At 36.8% G+C, this 21,820-nt stretch overlaps 1 protein-coding gene across 1 annotated transcript; it reads right to left on the reverse strand.

The window, feature by feature from the left end:
* Positions 1 to 676: 676 nt before the first annotated feature.
* LOC139310211 (low affinity immunoglobulin epsilon Fc receptor-like) lies at positions 677 to 21,492 on the reverse strand. Its single transcript, XM_070934372.1, has 10 exons — positions 21,418 to 21,492; positions 15,919 to 15,969; positions 12,250 to 12,339; positions 11,541 to 11,666; positions 9,229 to 9,291; positions 8,838 to 8,900; positions 6,357 to 6,446; positions 5,102 to 5,277; positions 2,935 to 3,038; positions 677 to 809 (listed from the first exon to the last, which is right to left on the reverse strand). The coding sequence occupies exons 1-10, from the start codon at positions 21,485 to 21,487 to the stop codon at positions 677 to 679; spliced, it is 966 nt and encodes a 321-aa protein (XP_070790473.1). The 5' UTR covers positions 21,488 to 21,492.
* Between the last annotated feature and the right edge of the window lie 328 nt (positions 21,493 to 21,820).

The raw sequence follows: 21,820 nt of genomic DNA on the forward strand, positions 1-21,820 counted from the left end.
GAGGCTAAAAGTTATATAATTAAGGAAGGGGCGGGGGGGAAAACCTGCGCTTCTTAAAATCTTTAATAGTTCACATATAACTAAAACTCAAGCTGATGAGTGGCTTTTTGGGCAGCCTGACCACTTCAAATTCTAAAAGTTTTCTCCTGGTTTTTATACAAGGAATCATACTTTCTGAGTTTTGTTTGGGGAATTTTCCTGAAACTAATGTGTTCATTGCCTCGACTATTATCATGCGACATTCATGAATAATTAGGATTGTAGCCGCACCATTTTAAAAACACTGGGTATATGCTCTCTGTCAGAGTGCCCCATTATTATAGGCGACTGGAGGGCAGGAATTGACAATGTTTCTATGGACCAAAGTGCCTACTATATTAGTACATTAATTTAACATGTCTAATTTTTTGTTATTTATGAAGAAACTACAGGAAAGTATACCTGTTGCTCTGCCCCAAGTTTTATTATGCGAACTATGAGAAATATGGATCAGCTGCAGAGAAGGAACTATTTAATCATACAATTATCTATACATTTTGATATGGGCAAATATGGAATTGTGCATCACAATATGAATGATAAGAACATGCTAACTTCTGTCTGGTTACTAAGTATCTTCAGTACATAACTGATTATATAAATCCTGTATCAGGAGCACACAACTAAAAGAATTGTTTCAGCAGATCAATTTCTTTTTGCAAATCCACCTATTTTGAGCAGAACACACAGCAGATGCCCATGTCCCATTGGGATACATGATCCCACAGTCCTTGTTCTCATCCTTGCTTGGCTCTCCTCGATTCCAAAAACTAGAAAGAAAATAACAGAGTATTTAATATTAACATGTAATTATCTATATTTTTATGAATATGCTATATTATTCATGCATTCTACCTTGAGATTATGACCTAGTGTTTTTAATCTTCCTCTTAAAATAATTATTAGCATGGTATTAATGACATATGGAATAGAATATAAGTTGTATCTTCTATATGGATGAGTTTGCTAATTATGTAGCTCATGTGGCCAGAGTCCCTCTTTCTGCTCTGCAGTTCTGGGGAGGAGAGAGATATGCAGCAACTAAGAAGTATTGTCCACTTTTTTCTCAAGAGTTAAAGTGACAGAAGAGAAGTATGGACACAGACATCTGGCATTTACAAATTTTGACCTGGTTTCTAAAATCAAGCAAAAATGGTCAACACATGAGAAATTTGGTGAATGTGATGTACACAAACTTACTGAACCTCATCTAACTGAAAGATAGGGTTTATTTTACTGGGAAATGGATTTTATCAATTATGGGGAAGAATAGGAATAGGAATAGGAATAGGAATAGGAATAGGAATAGGAATGGAATGGAATGGAATGGAATGGAATGGAATGGAATGGAATGGAATGGAATGGAATGGAATGGAATAGAATAGAATAGAATAGAATAGAATAGAATAGAATAGAATAGAATAGAATAGAATAGAATAGAATAGCTTTGCTTTATTGGCTAAGTGTGATTGGACACAAGGAATTTGTCTTTGGTGCATATGCTTTCAGTGCACATAAAAAGACAAGATACATTTGTCAAGAATCATAAGGTACAACACTTAATGATAGTCATAGGGTAAAAATAAGCAATCAAACCATACTAGGAAACAATATCTATATAAATCGTAAGGATATAAGCAACCAAGTTACAGTCATGCAGTCATAAGTGGGAGGAGATGGGTGATAGGAACAATGAGAAGACTAATAATAATAGTAATGCAGCCTTAGTGAATAGTTTGACAGTGTTGAGGGAATTATTTGTTTAGCAGAATGATGGCATTCGGGGAAAAACTGTGAGGGCATCCTAGACCAAGTCAAATCCAAAAACACTAGAGAAATATTGGAAGCTTGGCATTCAGACAAATCAGCTGTCAATAAACACATAGAAATAAAAGCACAATATAAAGCTAAGAAGGAAAAAAGGGGGGGGCAAACATATCCACTCCAGCAACCAACATCCACAAAAGCATGGATTAACACTGGGAAACAAGCAGAAAACCATACCCTAATCAACCACACCCCACCAACACTGACACACACACACACACACACACACACACACACACACACACACACACCACCCACACACACACATAAGGAACAAGTCTCATTAGCACTGGATGATGTTTCCAGTTGGTTAATGAAATCTCTGCAAGCAAATAATCAAACTCAGAGAGCACCAATGAGTTCACCATGTTTGATCTGCAGTCATTTTGTGGTTTCCTTCTACTCTAAGATTGTTCAAACAGACTAGAGATGATGTTCATTTGAACCCAAAGATACAAACTCATTCAAAGGAAACAGATATTTTGGTATTCCCATTCCATTTCAGTCAGTCTCAATATTTCACCCGGACTTGTTATTTTGTCTTCACTGTTTCCTGGTGGAACACGTCTTTTCTGGGTCAAGAAGACTATACCAAATAGCTATGTCATCTTGCTACCTGTGGGCATTTTGCCATCTTTGCTGAGCAACTAGTATATTAATTATTTTCCTATTGTTTTGAATATTTCCAAAGGCACACTTATTATAATTCTGGGCACTTGTCACCAACCAGGACTCATTCTGAGCTTTAGCTTTCACACACCATCTCTGCAGTTCCATATCACTCATATTCTCCCTTCCATCTCCTTTATATATCCTTTTTTTAAAAAAAAATTGTGTAGCCCCAAGTTTTCTGCTGTCCTACATTTTTTCCTCATAGGGATTATGTGCAAATATATTTTCAAATTCTCTTTTTTTAGAAGCTCCCACATATTTTGAGCTCTTTTTCTTCATAAATTTCCAAATCTGTGAAATCCTATTAATTTTTTCCCCCTGAGTTTATTAAAATTTGTTTTCTGAAACATGGGGCTTAAAAAAGAAAGAAAAGAAAAACATCCAAAATATACTCACCTTGTACTGATTAGCATACCACTGTCTTTCCACTTCCACGCTCCTTCTAAATCACTCATACCCAGCCAATAGTCAACTTCATTGAGGTTATTTGTCAGAAAACCCTGAAACAAAAAAGTATAGGCCAATCAGCTTGACATAAATACTTGGGAAAATTCAGGAAAAGGTAAATGTAGGATTTGTGAGTACCTAAAAATGAACAAAGTGATTACTATAAGCCAGAATAAATTTGTCAAAAACAGATCATAACAGAGGCACCTTATATCCCTCTTTGATAAAGTGACTAAACATGTGGACATAGTAAGGCATTTGACAAAGCAGAACACAGATTATTTCTTGATAAGGTGGAAAAATATGGGATAGACAATACCACCACCAGATGTATTCACAATTGACTGACCAACCACATCCAGCATTCCTTAATGGAATTACATCAACATGGAAGGAAACATGCAGTGGGGTACCTCAAGGTTCTGTCTTGGGCTCAGTGCTCTTCAACATCTTCATAAATGATCTGGACAAGGGGATAGAAGGGATCTCATCAGATTTACAAATGCTACCAAGCTGGGGGGGGGGATTGCTAACGCTTTGGAAGACAGACTCAAGATTCAGAAAGATCTTGACAGACTTCAGCATTGGGTTCTATCCAACAAGATGCAGTTCAGTGGCTAGAGAGGTAAGTTCTGCACTTAGGCTGGAAAAACACCTGCCAAAAAGCCAATGCAATCCTGGGCTGCATCAACAGAGGGATAACATCAAGATCAGAGGTGGGTTTCAGCAGGTTCTGACCAGTTCTGGAGAACCAGTAGTGGAAATTTTGAGTAGTTCAGAGAACCAGTAGTGGAAATTTTGAGTAGTTCTGAGAACCGGTAAATACCACCTCTGACAGGCCCCATCCCCATCTATTCTCTGCCTCCTGAGTCCCAGCTGATTGGGAGGAAATGGAGATTTTGCAGTAACCTTCCCCTGGAGTGGGGAGGGAATGGAGATTTTACAGTATCCTTCCCCTGCCACACCCACCAAGCCACGCCCACCAAGCCATGCCATGCCCACCAAGCCACACCCATAGAACCAGTAGTAAAAAATTTTGAAACTCACCACTGATCATGATCACCAGAAGTGATAATGGTGCTTTATACTGCAAGAGGGGATTGCAATATAGGGGATTGACTCCAAAGCACCAAAGGGCAGAACAAGAAGTAATGGATGGAAGCTTTTTAAAGAGAAGTAAGGATAAATTTTCTAACAGTGAGAACAATTAATGAATGGAATTAGCTTGCCTCCCTGAGTTCTGGGTGCTCTGTCACTGAAGTTTTCAAAACAGACTGGACAACCATTTTACCGTGATGGTATAATCAGGAAGTTGCACTAGAAGAGTTCTGAAGTCCCTTCCACCCTATGGTTCACTGTTTTATGTTCTATTACTATATTGACCGAATAACAACAAAAAAATCCTAAAATTATTAAAATAAAAGAGAACTTGAAACAGAATAAAGCCAGCAACAGAATAAAGTAATATAAAACTGGGTAGCAGCAAATGAAGAACTTTAAGGAAAGAAAGGTTTTTCGGTGTCTATTAAAATGACTACAAATAGGTGCCAAACATGACTCTTTGGATGCCACCTTTGTGAAAGCCTACTAAAAATTCACTCAGGGCATAAATGGATGCTTCTCAAAATGAATAGCAAGTATAGATGTTCGTATTAAAGATATATGGGAGATAGCAAATGAAACAACCCCAGAACATACCATACTGCTGGAACAAACCATATATGGATGAGACAAGAGAACCTGGAAATGATGGAATGCTACTAAAGTAGCAGACCTAACGAGAGAGGATAGATGAAATATATGAGAGAAGAATAACAGGAAGTGCAGCCAACAGCTGAAGCTGGAACACCACTACAACCCACTCCATTACAGAATCACAGAAGCTGGAGAAGTACCAGGGCCTGAAGAAGGAACTAGAGAGGATGTGGAAAGTAAAAAGCCAATGTGGTCCCAGTGTAATAGGAATGCTTGGGGCTGTGACTTCTACATTCGGAGAATGGCTTCAGCAGAACCCAGGAACATCAGAGGTCTCTGTCCAGAAAAGTTCAGTGTTAGGAACTGCTAATTTTTTTTAAATCTGATTTCTTACCAGAATCAGCTATATAGGAGGACTTACCTGTTCATCATCAGATGAAATGCTAACCAGATATGCGTTACGATTAATACAATTCGACAAAGCATTAGTCCAGTTTGTCTTTTCAGTTGAAAAGTAATAACAATATTTCCTTTGATGCTTCCAACTGTAGGGGCATGAATGATCAATTGTGATTTTTCCCTGGCTGCAGACAGATTCTACAAGCAAATATGATAGAAGCCTCTATTAGTCTGCAATAGTGTTTAGAAATAGCTGAGATCACATAGGCATATGAAATTACAGTTTAAGTGGGCAGCACACATACAGTACTGTGCAAAAGTCTTAGGCCACTTCCCGTTTTGTCATTTTAGAAAAGTTTTAATGACTCTCCATGATTATTTTTTGGTCTTGAATACCACATCTTTAACATCCCATTTGTTTGTTGATTTCCTTTGAGAGTGGCCTTGCTGATGCAAAAGTATGCTTTTATGTCCGTCAAATTCTGTGATCTTTGATATTTTGACTGGAATGATATAATTGAAAATTGGTCTTATTAGCAAGCTTCCAATGTATTACAGTCGTACATCCTGTGTTTGTACTGTATGTAATGCTCAAGCATGTATTGCACAAACCTGGTGTAATAGAACTTTTTGCACAGCAGTCATTTTGGCATCAAATAGTAGGATACATACTGGTGTTAACAATAATAGTACTTAGGGTTCCATTCCATTTATGTTTATGGGAGCCAGATGAGTGCTGTTGCTCAAGTGTAAGGGATGTCACACTAAATACTTGCCACTGTAGTCTATAGAAGCTGTTTTTCTGCTTTTTCCTGTTTTTGAATACTGTATACAAATTTCGTGCATTTCTGGTTGTATTTTAATAAGGAAACTGAGACATGTACTTCTTTTTACAGCTTTGAAATACATCATGGACAGCATCATGTGGAAGCTTCAGTTTCCTGAAAAAGCCCAACCCCCCCCAAAGGACCTACAAATAATGTATGAAAAGAGTAGTGCTAAGCAACTCTGCTCTCTATATTCCTAAAGGCCTTGTCTAGGAACCTTCACTTCCTCTAAGTGTAGATTTCAGATGTTCAGAACAGAATCTGGACAGGATGGTTCTTTCCCAATACAATGTTAAACAGCAAGGGAAACTTTGTGACTGAAAATATGTTTGTTATATGCATTTTCCTTGGCTTCCTGACTATTTCTGATATTCACATTTTCCAACCAGGATGACCCACTTGCCATTTAGAAGAATACAGATGTAGAACTTTTTTTTAGAGATGTCTTACCTAAAATGTCCTCAGTTTCAGTGAACCTGTTACTTGAATATTGTTCAGCCATCAACTGTGTTGTTTTAACATAATCCAGGTCTTTCATCACTAAAAGACAAATCAAAATGCTGACAGAGATGTCATGTCATGAGAATAAGTCATCTATTGCTCAGGTCACTAACATGGTGGTCAAGAATTCCTGAGCTGCCTCCAATTCTGGGCTAAGCAAAATCAGATTGAAATCCCCCAACATAAGCCTGGGAAACTCCACCATCAGAATCAAGTATCTTTAGTAGGGAGCTTGCTCAGTAGCAGAGAGTTTTATATATACAAGTAGCAATTCCATCTGATCTCTATGGCCCAACTTCCCAAACAGAGTTCTAAATCCAGTTATCTGTGAAACAGAGGCCTGGAAGCCTCCAGAGTCTCCTGGATGACAGAGATCATACCCCTATTTCTACCTCAGAGTCTTGGCTAATGTCATACCTGAAAAGTGGGCCACATTTCTGAGAAGCCAGCTCCCTTCTGCATCCAGCCAGATCTCAGTGATATATTCCAAATTCACACTGTCGTCCATGATTATATTGTATCATGGATAATGATAGCCTTATTACAGACCAACCTGACATCCAACAGTAGCCTGTGAAACCAGCGGCCACTAAAGCTATGAAGACCAGGCTTCAAGGACAGAATATATATGGTCTTTAGCAGCTGGGGTGTCAAGTTTCGAGGTTGTCTCAAATAAGTTGCATTTCAAACAAAGTCTTTGAAGAAAAACTCCTATTTATTAAGCACAGCATTCTAAACCCGACTCCATCGAAGCCAACATTGACTTCCAGCCCCCAAACCCTCCCTTTCCGTTCCCCACTCCCCTGCACTCATTGGCCATCTTCCAAGTCATTCTACCACTAATCTACTCCAGCTCAAAGGAATTTCCCCCCTCCCATCCCATCTCCTAGGGGATATTATCTCCAGGGAAAATAAGTAGGTGAAAAGTCAACATCCCTTTCCAGACGCTTCTCCTTCTTATGTCAGCACTAGAGTAAATGCAGCTTGAAGTGCTGACATGGGGTCTATTAGCAATTTCACCCTAAAATTGCTGTCTAGTTTATCTTTGGTCTCCTTTACAAGATAATTAAAGATATAAATATTAAACAGATACAGTGAGCTACCTTTCATGAACTTCTTTGAGTAGTTTAGTTTAGGTTTTGGTTCTGTAGTTCCTCTAAAATTGCTAAGTCCAATGAAGAAAGATGAGACAAAATATGGACTAATGTCAATTATATTTTGTAGGCAATCTTTTATTATGATGACCATCCAAATTTGTGGTCCAAACACTGATGCGACAGAGGAAGTTGACCAGTTTTCTGGTCAAATTCAATTTGAAATTGACACGGTGTACTGCTTATGATTGGCACTGGAATGCCAAATTTGGAAATACTAAGGCGAAAAATGTAATTGAATTGTGTGATCTGGGAAACAAATGAAGGAGAAGAGCCACTTATCCATGTTTGCCAATCCAATGCTTTCTTCAATGCTAACACAGTTTTATTGTAACTGAAATGATGCCTATATACATGGATATCACCAGATAGAAAACTCAAAAATCAAATTGACTACATTATTAATAAAAGAAAGTAGAAGAGCTTAATTATAACAACAAATATGTGGCTATACACTCCTGGGAACAGATCATGAACTGCTCTTGAGCAAGTTCCAATTCAAATTAAAGCAAAAGAACAAAGCCAATCAGTTTCCCCTATATGATCTGAAGCATATTCCCATCATTTTCTAAGCAATCATCAGGAATCACTTTGAAGTCCTGAACCTAATTAATATGAAAGCAGAGTAAGTATGGAATGAAGTCAAAGATGTTGTTAAGGATGCACATGAAAAGAGACTGCCAAAGGTCACAAAACAAAATAAACTGGATGTCAGAACAAACAATAAAATTTGCCAAGAATAAAAGAGAAGCCAACCCCAAGAACTGCAGAGATCTCAGGAATGATCTATAAAGTCACCAAATGTGTAGAAAGACATGGGGAACAAGCAAACCTGTCCCCCAAAAATCTACAAATTCAAAAGAAGGTTATGATTTCAAATTGGTATGTTAAAGAATATCATTGGACACAGAGTAACTAATTTAATCAAACAAAGAAGGAAGGATTATACTGTAAACTAGATATGTCAGAATCCAAGATATTTTAGTTTAGAAGATATTTCCTTCTTTTAAAAAAACTTCTAGTACTAGAAGATGAAAGTAGATCAGTGGTTATGCTTGATTATGCACACAAACAGCAACTAGAGACAGAACCATAGCAAAAAGAAGTTGAATATACTTATAGACCAAGAGTGACTATGGCCCTTAGCAGTTTGGGCCCTGCAGCTGATGAGATCCATTAGCAACTTCATATTAAAAGTGCCACCTAGTTTGGGTTTTGTGCCATTCGCAAGATAATTAAAGACATACAGTATAAATATTTAAAGCAGAGTGCTTACTTTTTGCAAACTTCTCTGAGTTGTTTAGGTTTAAGTTCTCTATCTTCTCTAGAATTTCTGAGTCTGAAGAAGAAAATGAGACAAAATGTGGCATTTTTGTTTTTTACTGCAATCCAAAATAATCTTTGTTTAGAAATTGTGCAGCATTAAAAGGTAGATCAGTGGTTATGCTTGATTATGCACACAAACAGCAACTAGAGACAGAACCGTAGCAGAAAGAAGTTGAATATACTATAGACCAAGAGTGACTATGGCCCTTAGCAGTTTGGGCCCTGCAGCTGATGAGATCCATTAGCAACTTCATATTAAAAGTGCCACCTAGTTTGGGTTTTGTGCCATTCGCAAGATAATTAAAGACATACAGTATAAATATTTAAAGCAGAGTGCTTACTTTTTGCAAACTTCTTGGAGTTGCTTAGGTTTAAGTTCTCTATCTTCTCTGAAATTTCTGAGTCTGAAGAAGAAAATGAGACAAAATGTGGCATTTTTGTTTTTTACTGCAATCCAAAATAATTTTTGTTTAGAAATTGTGCAGCATTAAAATTATCATTATAGATGTTAAGCTAAGCCACACAATCCTATGAAAAACCACAGTTCCTTTTGAGAGCTGCAGACAGGTGCCACTTTCATAGCCTTATATGCACTGAAGTACCATTTTGGATCTGAAACTAAAGCACCTCCCAATTTTATTTAATACTAACAAGATTTAATCAAAATTATATAAAACTTATAATAAATACAACAGATTTGTTTAAGAACTTTAAAATTAAGTAATTTCAGTACTGAACTTGATTAAGTTCTATTACAATTTTTGTTGTTCAGAATTCCTTTTAAATTTCTTTCAGCAACTCATCAAATTTTGACCATCAGATAATGCATTCCACGAAGATTTACATTACATAACCTTTACTTCTTCTATATTGTATTGATAGATATATTATAACCTTTCGTTGTAATGTTGTATTGTTTAATTTTTGAGACCTCTCTAATTCCTCATGACCCATTAATCAGAACTGCCTGTGAGTAATTGAGTTCTTGTAAGCTCATGTTTATGTCATCTGTAATAATTTCCAACCACCTTGTCTTCTGTTAGTTTTTTTTTCTATGGCATTCAATTTTTCTAAGCCTTGAGCCTCTACTCCAATTACTTAAGCTGTGCACGTCCAAATTAGGCTATAGAATTTCCAATGAGCACTCTGATTTTACTTCGTCTAATATTAAATGATTTGTTCTTTTTGTGATACAAAGTGTTGTCAGCAATTTTCTCCATCCCCACAATTCAAAGGCAATTACTTTTCTTTGTTCAGCCTTTATGGAGGTACAGCTTTCAGAACCATAAATTCACCTGGAAAATCAAGGCCTTGAGAATATGAATGTTATTCGTCAGTATGGCGTCTCTGTCCTTTAAAACTATGTCTAATTCTCTCATAATCTTTCTCCTATGTAACAGATATCTCTCTATCCTAGGCTATAATTACCATCATTATCATTTTTTCAGTATAGGAAGATAAAATCTGTTAACTACCACAATTTCTTCTCCAAACTATTTGCATTGGATATTTTTATTGAGAAGTAGACTGGCTTTTGCATTATTTATTTCACCTTTATCCAAAGATACCTTAAGTTTTTCCTGCTTCTAATAATCATTCCCAAATTAAATTGTTATAATTTAATATAATGCCCCATATTCTGTTCCGAATAAACATGTTATTGTTACTTATTAGTCATCACACAAATTCTTCAGTAGCCAGATGAAGGGGCTTAGTATATCCATGTTTTAAGGACTAGCAACAATTGTTTATAGTCTGCACAGTTATAAGCCTCTGTTTAATTAATATGGCAAAAATTTGACACCTTTTCCCCATCTCAGTTCTGACTATGCTGCCTCATAGTCAGGGAAGGGGAAGTGTTCTTCCTGAAGGCAGAAATAAAGAATACTGAGAGTGTATGTATTATACCTACATACTGAGTATTATACAAGCCTACATAGCATGTAGGTATATGTGAAGTCCCTGCCGGGTCACCCAAGGTTTCCAGTAAAACATCCAGGTATCCAGTTAAAACGAGCAGGCCATCTTGGGTAGGAGCAATATTGAAAATTGTGGGAGAAAGATAATCACTTTAGCAATGAGAAAAAGATATTTTATACTGTGCAGGAGATGTCAGTAGTAAACCACTCCTATACCTAACCAAGAAAAAAATGGATAGACAATGTAAACATAATAGTAGACCTGCAACTTCCCAAACGATGAGCTGACTGAGAATTCTGGGGAGAAAATGGCCGATATAAGTGACTGGAATGGATGGAATACTTCTTACTGACTGGGAAGTATGCATTTTTGCCAGTAGAAAATATTTGTTTTTTCTCCAGTTGAAAACCAATGAGCCATTTTGAAAATCTACATTTTTAATCAAGTATTTTAAAAACAATTGAGAGAGTTAAAGCTGGGGAATGAGCAGGTTAAAGTCAAGAATCAGTCACTAGTAGCAGTTTTAAGAACACCTGGTTAAGAGACCACCTGGCTGCCTGAGTATAAACATTTTACATCTCTTCCTGTTGAGCAGATCCAACGGTCATTGCATAGAGAAGCTAATATGTACATTTATGGTAGCTCACTGTTCAAGGAATTCTTCACTGCTACAAGTTCTCAGTTCTCATCCTTGGAATTCCTAACAATACTATTGATACCGGGAATCACTTACATTTCTCCAGGACCAAGAAAAAGAAAGTAATCCATGTTGCAAAACCTATGGCTACTAGGACATAGAGAATGGGTATGTGAAGCTTTCTAGAGTTATTCTCCTTTGCAGGTTTACAGATGGAAGGAGCTGTGGAAGAGAAGATTAATAACAAGGTTTACTTTACACCAATTAATTTTGTGGCGCACAAAGATGCAAATTTATGTAGACAAGCTTGTACTTGTAACCTAAAATGGGACATGTTTCTTGAACTAAATAAAAGGTTGACTTTCTTTAGTAGAAGCAAAATATATAAAAAAAAATGTTTTACATTTGAAACTGACTCATAAAGGGATAAAGCCAAAGTAGGCATTTGTAGACACACTACAAAAGAAACCTATAAGGCATGAAGCTTTAGACTTAGGTAGAGCAGTGCAAAGCTATAGAAGCTACAGTAGTATTTGTCTGATTTTTATACAGGTGCTAGTTAAAAGAGAAAGAGATCCTTGAGATTTTCAATAATCATGAAAACTCTGTAAGATGGTAACATGGATTAGAATTCCTCTTCTGAAAAATGATTTTTTTTACAAGCCTCAGTACACCTCCACATTATCTTTCTCTTCAAATCAGAAGTGTTAAACAGCCCTAAAAATAATTGTTATCAGTAGCTTACTAAATAAAACCCTCCTTTCTTTAACAAATATTACTATGGCTGCACTAAAAGAGACAATACCTTCTTTCTTTTCCATTGCTTTTGCAGGGAAAGATATTGTTACAGCACTACCATCATCATAATCATCATCATCCAAATGACTGGGTGAATCTAAACAGAAAAAAAGAGTTGGTTAACTCTTAATCTTTCTAAGTACAGTACAAAGTAATCCACAGCCAATCCAATATGATTTTATTGATTGTAAATGTATTAGAAAAGTTGAATCACCTTTAATTCAGTTTCTTGTTATTTTAATCAAGTTTTAATGAAATTTGCAATCTAATTTTATTTAGTTGAAAAGACGTATTAGTGGTAGATACTTGTTTCATTGCTTCATGTTATTTTCATCTCATTGGCAATACCGCTACTTTGGGAATACAAACTGCTATGTCACCTCAATGTTGTCTCCTCCTTGGCAGCCTAGAATCTTCCTATGTTTTCTAATTGTCAACTTTCCACCCATTTCTCCACACAATTATACTGTATGCAGTTTTGTGGTTCAATCTTCTGTCTTTACAAAATTTCATTCTTGCTCTAAAATGCTTACATTATCTTTAAGTTATGATCCATGAATATAAATGCTACAGTAAATATCTGTAATTGAAGATATAAATCAAACAGTTGTGCAAACACTAACATAGGGGAGTAACCAGAGTAGTTGGATGAAGCTTTATCACTGAATTTTGGATTTGGAGAAGAAAAGAATATAGTTGGCTAGGCATGCTACAATATTTCCATATTCAATGCAAAGTAAATTTCAGATGCTTCCACTGCTGTATTGGGGGCAGGGAAGAGTATCACATGTAGCCATTTTAGACTACTGTGGAAGAAGAATGGTAGGTGGGGGTTGGAATGTAATTTGGATTTCCAGAAGAGAGGGGACATTCCAGAGAGAGTGAAGTTTAGATAGTTTGTTTGGGAGAAAGAGGGTCAAGACAGCTCCTCCCTAGAACTTCTTAAAGTAACAAGTAGTTGCTTTAGTTTGGCCAGATTTCTGTCTGTAGGTAAGGAATAATAAAGGAAACTGCTTGCAAGTTTCCTCAGCAGTAATCCTCACAAGTTTCTGGCAGAGTAATTAACCAGGCCTGGTTTATACATCTCCTAACATATCAATTAGGACTCAGAAAATATTGGAAACTTGGCCTGAGAAGTTGCTATTTTCTTCATCACATACTAATCCAAGTCATTTCTAAATAACAAAGAGAGGAAGAGATAGTACTATATATAGCCACTGTTTCAAGTTCTTTCTCAGTGTAATATCTAATACTTCTGCCATCTATTCTTCATCCCCTTTGAATAATAGAAAAAAATTAAAAATATCCTGCCAAGCTAGAGCTGGTTTTTTTGCTGAGGTTCATGTCCTTCTAACCATGGCATAAAGATACCCTGCTGCTTTTAAAGGACATATTCTCATGGCCTTATCCCATCCCACTTCAGAGGTAGTTTTAATTTGTATGTAGCTTTCCAAAATAGTGTTTCAGCTCTTCTCTTGATATATTTTGCTGTACAAATTATCTACTAGATTTCATTAAGCCTGTTAATAGGCACAACCCTCCAGGGCCATTCTATGTTGGGTAGCACAGAAGTCTGGTTCTTTCAAACCTTGTTCACCAGGTCTCCAATCTCATGGATCAATTCATAGAGCCAGTGACCTGCTGAATAAAGAACTGGATCTATGAATCTTCTCTTGCCCCCTTGCCCAGTCTTGGCAGTCTTAGATACCAGCACTGAACAAGGAAGCAAATCAAGCAGAGGGGAGTTACTTGCCAAATCTATAAACTCATGGATCAGAGACCTGGAACCTAAAGAATTTGCTCATCGCCTATTTCTCTTGTCTGGCTGACAGGACTGGACAAAGTTGTTAGAAACTTCCCGCTAGGCTGAAAGGACGGGCACTAAGCTTAGATTCATTGCACAGCTGTAAACTTGATCATGAGCTTGATCTCCTGCAAGATCCATTATCTGGTTTTTCCCAGTGGAATGCAAGCAGTCTGGGGAGATTCTTGTGACATAGGTAGAAGACAATAAAGTTGTTTATCTTAGCTATTTACAAGTGGCTCTGTTGCTCGCATCTGAGAAAGAACCTTTTAAATACAGATTTAACTATCGTCTAAAAGAGTACTAAGCTCATGTCAAAAGTAATCCCCCAAACAGCAGAAAGGCAGGGGGATAGTGTAATCAACAAGAAGGAATTCCAGTAGGGTCTATGGCAATTCGCCACAGCCAACGTGCAACAGGCAACTAGCTTCAGCTAGCTCGCCAAAGGACAATTCACCATGGCCAATCACGGGACAACTCACTGCAGGACAAGAGTTACACTAAGATTGAAGAAATAGTGGCATAGAATCATTAAAGAAAGGATGTTGAAGGAGGGACAAAATGAAATGTGAATGATAAAAATTAAAATAATGTTTAACTAGTTTAAATAATTAAATTGAATTGTTGAATTGTCCTTCAGTGAGTTGTCTTGTGGCAATTTGGCTGTGGCAAGTTGTCCCATCCCAATTTCAGTAGCTACTTTTAATTTTGGGTTTAACTATCTTTCAAAACAGCTCCAAACCTGTCTTTAAAAATTGTTTTAAAAAACAACTGACAGTGGGGAGATGTGGCAACTTGAACATTGGAAGATGTGTGACAGTCAAAGTTGCTACTGGAATGAGGAAATGAATTGCTGAAGCTACATGATATTGGTGGCATGACAATTAGACTTGAGTCATTTGGAATCAGGATGGATTTTCATCGCTTTGATATTTGTAATTGAAAGAAAGTCTTAATCTAAAGTTAAAAAATGTATTTTTTCCTTTATATATAATGCTTAAATAATTCCTAAAATTTGTAAAATATGATTGAAAGTGTGTTTGAAAATATCTATGTTAAGAGAAAGTTAAAGAAAAAGATGTATTAGCATAAATAAAAATCTAGAGCTTTGAAAAGGATGTATACAAGAAGAAGAAAAATTATTCTATGGGGGTAACTTGGAGGAAATGATCTAAATTTAATGAGTTTATTGGAGTTAGTTGGAATTTTATTGGTCTGACAGTGAAGCATTAGAATGTTTTACGTTTAGAAATGTTATTAAAGAAAAGATTAATGCTTTAAAATGGATGAAAAAATATTTTCCCTTTAAGAATCTGAATACAGTGAATTTTATTACTATAAATGGTGATAGTTTATAAAGATTATTAAGTGCAAATTGATCTGTTCAAAGAGGAAAATATATTTATGCTTTTTATTTGGATATCACTTCTGGATTTTGTGCTTGTGATGGAAAAAAAGGAAACTTTGACTTTGGTTTTGCCGATTAGATAGATTTGTTGTTATACAAATGGCTAGTTATATACTATTATGTAAAAGTAAAAAGTTGAAGTTGAGGTGGTACTGTACTAAAAAGAGTTGGAAGTCAACGCCTTTTTCTTTCTTCTCTGGTACCTCATATTTTCTTTCCCCTTTTTTTCCTCCCTTAATTTCCTATTTTTATTTTTCTTTGTATTTTATGCATTGATAAAACAATAAAAGTTATAGACCATTTGAAGGGATTGCATTTTCCTGCAACCATCTGCCAAAGTCATGGTAGCTTGGATGGAGAATGGATTAAAATTGACCTGTTAATCAGGAGAAAGAGGAAACAAAATTGAATTAATTAGCATATTCTCCAAGAATAGAGAAGTCAAAATAATCATATTAACTCACCTTCTGGGGGAACAGGAAATGGTGTCAATGCTCCAGCAGACATATAAATCCCTAGACAAAGAAAAAAAATGCTATTTAGTATTTGGTATTCTCTGGGGTATGTGTTATGGCACTACAATCAGTACAGTAGAACCTCTGCAGTAGAATCAGTCACAACCATAATTTGTTCCATAACTTTGGTCGCAAACCAATTTGGTTGTGATCCAAACCTAATTTTGGAAATTTGGTGCTTACCAAAAAAAAATGGGACAAAAGGGGAAATTGGCCGCGGAAAAAAAATTGTGAATTTTTTGGTCGGAACCCGATTTGGTCGTGGTCAGAAGCGTTCGTGACCAGAGGTTCTACTGTTTAATCAGTATATATTTATGTCTGTGTGACTGTGTGTGCTCATGCATGATTGTGTTTAAAATATTGAATAGAGAGCTAATACATTTTGTCACAGGTCATATAGCCTTTCCATATATAATCAGGCACTTGGCCATCATAAAACTTTTTATTTAAGATGTAATCTTAGATGGATTTACTGGAGAATATATCCCATTCACACAGCAGCATTTACTCAGAACTATTTTGGAACAGAACAGCATAGAAATACTATTAATAAAATAAACATGTAGAAATTCCATTTTAAATGTTCTCTAAAAAACAAGACATGTACCTAAAAATTCAGATGATTTATTAGAAATAATCATAATTATTATAATCTCCCGGGGGGGGCAGTACCTTGATGTGATTGTGGATCTTGTGTGCTCTGAGGAAAATGAGAGCTATGCCCGAAGTTCAACCATACTGGACAGGTATCAACAGAAGAGCCAGACAAAGCGTACCTCTCCCATAAACAATATGATGAAACATAATTTACAAAAACCCAAATTGGATTGGTCATCACCTGGATCAATAAGGACCACATTAAGTGTTGGAGTTTCTGAACATCTGGTGACAAATAGGCTACAGGACTCAGGAGTACTGGCTAAGCAATCAAGCCTAGCAGTTGCAGGACAACCAGAAGAAAAAATGTTTACCAGTTGCAAGTATACAAAGATTGAAAACAAAGAAATAATGATTTGTTATTAGAAATCAGTGTCAATGAGAAGAAGATATCTGAAAAGAATATACCAGTTCTGGAAAGAATAAAATCCAGAATTAAAAGTAAGAAATTAGAAAGAATAGAACAGAAGCTAGTAGATCAATGATTTTTATAATATAAAATAAAGGATTAAATAAATTAATTAAATAAATACATTTAATATTAAATACATAAAGAACCAAAGTTGCAGAGAACAGAAAAGATCTACCCAGGGCAAAGAAATGAAAGCCTTGCCAGAAGTAACTCAGGCTCTAGAGGCACACTGGGGTCTTGGTGATAGAGGAAGCTACTTTCATTGCCGAACAAGAAACCCTCTGCCTTCTCAGAAACAACAAAGTCCTCTAACTAAAAAAACAAGAGGAACTGAAACAAAGAATAACTGAGCATCTCAAACAATAGAAAAACAACAGAGTAGGATTGCTTGCATTGCAGCTTGCTCCAAAGAAACAGCTAATACAAGTACTAATAATACCAATACTGTTATATCAGATAAAAGCACCAGCTCACTGCAAGTAACTAATCAACCAATCTAAAGCCCAGCTGCAGTTATAACTGAATACCTTGGACTGATTTTGAATGCAAAATCAACAAATGGGTGGGTGGGGGAGCGCAACAGTGCACTAACAGAATTGAAGATCAGGTTAGAAAATAAGATCAGCATGCTAAGATCAGATGCAAGCAAGCCAGAACAAATGAAAGGAGGCTGAAGAACTTGAAGGCCAAAGAATGCCTAATCAAGAAATAACAGCTGGAAACCAGGAAGATCAAGGAAGCACTGAAAATAATAAAGCAGTGAACAATAACTAATAACTAAAATAATAACTGGAAATTGAATAATATAACCAAGGAGATTAGCAGATATGAAACTTGAATTGCACACTGTAGGCAGACTCTCCAGCTTCAGTCAGATCAGTAATATTTTTCTACCAATCCATCAATTGAGAGATTCCAATGAACTAGTCAGCACCAAACAAAGAAGAAACAGTGTAATTCTGGATGCAGCTGCTGGACAACCCAAAGAAATACAACAAGAATGCAGCTTGGCTAAAAGAGGTGAACAAGAATAAAAAAGAAGCTGAAATGAAAGAACTTGTAATAACAACAGAAATGATAAAGAAAAGGGCAAGGAAGATGAAGTATTAGTCAGCCTCAGGTGAAGATGAAGTGCATGGTTTTTGGTTGAAACATCTGACTGCCTTCCATCCACTCACTGCCAAGCAATTTAACAGCATACTGCAAGAAGGTGAAATTGAAGATTGGTTAACATCTGGCAAAATCTGATAATGAAAGATCCAGCAAAAGGTCAATTAACCTGCTTACTAATAATTTTCAAACGGCTAACTGATGTCGTACCTGATGCAGTCCAACAGCATCTAGTTAAATAAAAGTTTTTTGTGCCTGAGCAGAAAAGAAACTGCCCAAACAGCAAAAGAACAAAACATCATCTCCTAATTGACAAAATGATTTTGGAAAACTGCAAGAGAAGAATGACCAGCTTGAATGTAGCTTGGATTGATTACAAGAAGGCATTCAACTTCCTGCCACATGATTGGATAATCAAGTATCTAGAACTACCAGGTATCAGTAGAAACATCAGAAACTCTGTGCAAAGATCAATGGCACAATGGAAGACACAGTTGCTGGTCAATGAGGATGGGAAAGGTTAATATCAAGAGAGGAATCTTTCAAGGAGACTCACTACCACCACTACTGTTTCCTGTGTTGTCAGCAATACTGAATAAGTCAGGTCATGGCTATCAAACATCAAAAACATCTGCCAGGCTACTCCATCTCCTTACAAAGAGAATCTTCAGTTCAAATCCACCATCTAACATATGTCTATGGAGGAATGCCTCTTCTTTGTGCACATCTATTTGTAAATAAGCCTTTATTTATTTCACATATTTCCCCATCACAATTCAGAAAGACTCTTCATGGCTTGGATAGAATAGGTCATACAGTTAAAACATCCACAGTACAATCTAAAAACCTGAGAGTCATAAATAAGAGACAAAAACGATAAACAACGTACAGTAAGCAAAATCTCAGTAATACCAGAAAAATAGAAAATAAAAATGGTAAATCACTTAGATCCCCAGTATTTTCTCTTTGCAAAGATTAGTAAGTGATGACCTTGGGACATCTGACCAATTGGAAAATGGGGGGGGGATGCCACCCCTTTGCAATATAGCAAATGTAATGTAATCCTTGTAATGTAATCCTTATTCTCATAGAAGTTGCACCCGTGTAGTTACATCTAAGGATATATCCATATATATCCATAGGGATCTGTCACAAACTGTGATCTTGTTTCAAATACATATTGACACAATCTTTTGGCTGGTGTTCATCATCTTCAGCCTGACTAGGTGGCTCAGTGGCTAAAACACTGAGCTTGTCGATCAGAAAGGACGGCAGTTCAGTGGTTCGAATCCCTAGTACAGGTCTCCTGCATGAGCAGGGGGTTGGACTAGATGACCTCCAAGGTCCCTTCCAACTCTGTTACTGTTACTATAGGAGCTTAGAAGGGAGAAGCTACAAATTTTAGTGATAAAAGCAAGAGCTAGAAACCTGATCACTTACCTGAAATAGAGATGCCTTACTGAGTGAAAAAATAATAATTTCTTTGGAGAAGGAAGAAGATAAGAAATGAAAACACAACTTGGAAATTTCACAATTATTTTCCTTAGTTCTGCAATGTGTCTGGCATTCCCCTTATTCAGCTCAGGCGTTGCTTCCAATGGTAAACCAAGTTCTTCCTCTTTGCAAATGATTATTAATGAGCTTTTAACACTGAGCGTCTTTGCGTTTGGATGAAAGAGTGAAGTAAAGCAGTCATGGGGCAGGCTGCCTTTTTATGGCCATGGAGTGCCACTTCTTGTGTAATATTGTGGTTTTCCAAGCAACAGAGCAAATACTTAGGAAAAACCTGTCAGTGTCATAACTGCTACTGAGATCACTACTGTAACATCCTGAACTCACAGCCGCCTACCTGATGGTGGGAAACATGGGAAAGAAGTCATGCTGGTTGGGGTCTTGGTATCTGTGACTGAAACAATAGCAATAGCAACAGCACTTATATACTGCTTCATAATGCTTTTTACAGCCCTCTCTAAGTGTTTTACAGAGTCATCATATTGCCCCCAGCAATCTGGGTCCTCATTTTATCCACCTCAGAAGGATGGAAGGCTGAGTCAACCTTGAGCTGGTGAGATTTGAATTGCTGAACTGCAGCTAGCAGTCAGCTGAAGTAGCCTGCAGTACTGCACTCTAACCACTGGGCCACCTCGGCTCAATACCCATCAGGTGTGACACAGTTCTCTGAGGGAAATTGAAACATGCTTTTAAGACACGTATAACTATCCATTTTCAGTATTAGATCTAGTGACATGCCACACCCATGCCCATGTAACACTAACACAACTGTCCCTTTAGGAAAGAAAAGTCATTTCCAATAAAAGCACAACAGAGCAAAAAGAGAAGAGAAGGATTAGATAGGCATTTTGCTTCCTGAAACTAGGATGGACATTTCCTCTGTTAGAAAAAGCACTGAGCAACTTTTTTATGAAGCTTGAAGGATAGAAAGTCAATTTATCTCTCCAAATGAAAATGATAAACAAATATATAGGGTGGGTTCACATACAAGTGTCAGTTTGGTGTAGTGGTAAAGATGCTGCCTAGAAATTGGAGATTGGGAGTTCTAGCTCTGCCTTCAGCATGAAAGGCAACTAGGTGATTTTCAGTCAACCACTCTCCATCCAACCCACCTCAGAGAGTTGTTGTGGGCAAAATAAGAGGAGGAAGCAGTATTAAGCATGTTGCCTTGAGTTACTTATAAAGTAATAGGCAGGATAAAAATCTAATTAATAAATAAGTTGCTTACCAAGCTACACAAACTAACAGGCTAAAATTCAATCAATTCATATAGCATGTGACAACATTTTGCAATCATATTGCAAAATCATTCAAGATGACTATAAATAACAAACTTAAGTGGTTTGTTTTCTGCAAAATTGTATATCCTGTCTCATAGTCCTTGATAGGTTTATCCCATTCTTAAAAAGGGACTAGGAGATATTTATCTGTCAAAGCATGATAAGAGATCATCACGATTTAGAACATATTTCCATTCTTGAAATGCCACAAGAGGTTATTCTTATTTTGGCACACGACAGGACCTTTTATTTTGATATGCATTCTAGTGTGAATAGTCATCATCAGATTTCACCAGTCTCACCACATATGCAAGATGCAGCTATTTAACTCTCTGGCTCTCCCAAGCAGCATGGTTATGAGAGTTCTAGGGATGGGTCCCTGCATCTGGAGAAGGCTGATCTGGCATCCCACTTGTGGTAGGAATGCACTACCCCTAGCTTTCCCTTCCAGTCCTATCAGGTCCAGGTTGGTCCTACCTGTTGTCTGTGATGCTATATTTGGCAGTGGAGGTACCGGCCTCTTTGCATGTTGATTCTTTCTATCCATTCCTCCTGGCTGTGTGAATGTTAATCAAGAAACCTGTTTCCAAATCTTCTAGGTGCATTAAGCATTCTACTACTGTACCTTAGTTGTTACAGCTTCACTAAGGTTGAGTAAGCCTTACTTTCAGTTATTTCGTTTCAGCAAAGCTATTTTGAGTACCACTATGCAAATACTGTCAGATGTTTGAATATTTGGTAGTGTTAACAAGATGCTTCTTATTTACTTTGCAATTTTGCTATTTCTACAAAAGTTAACCTGCAGTAATATCTAAAAGGATGGAAATATGGCAAGTCAGAGTTTACAAACCACAGTAGCTCATTTATGCAGCTTGTAATT

The sequence above is a fragment of the Pituophis catenifer genome, unplaced genomic scaffold (assembly GCF_029215685.1).
Source record: "Pituophis catenifer annectens isolate HBS135680 unplaced genomic scaffold, rPitCat1.0.hap2 SCAF_2, whole genome shotgun sequence".
NCBI lineage: Eukaryota > Metazoa > Chordata > Lepidosauria > Squamata > Colubridae > Pituophis > Pituophis catenifer.

Excerpts from the sequence above, each read along its gene's own strand:
- LOC139310211 (XM_070934372.1), bottom strand. The coding sequence starts at position 21,487 with ATGGATAGAAAGAATCAACATGCAAAGAGGCCGGTACCTCCACTGCCA. Across the intron at positions 11,667-12,249 it reads AGCAATGGAAAAGAAAGAAG|CTCCTTCCATCTGTAAACCT; the intron begins GTATTGTCTCTT and ends TCTCTTCCACAG. Across the intron at positions 810-2,934 it reads GGTATGCTAATCAGTACAAG|TTTTTGGAATCGAGGAGAGC; the intron begins GTGAGTATATTT and ends TTTTCTTTCTAG.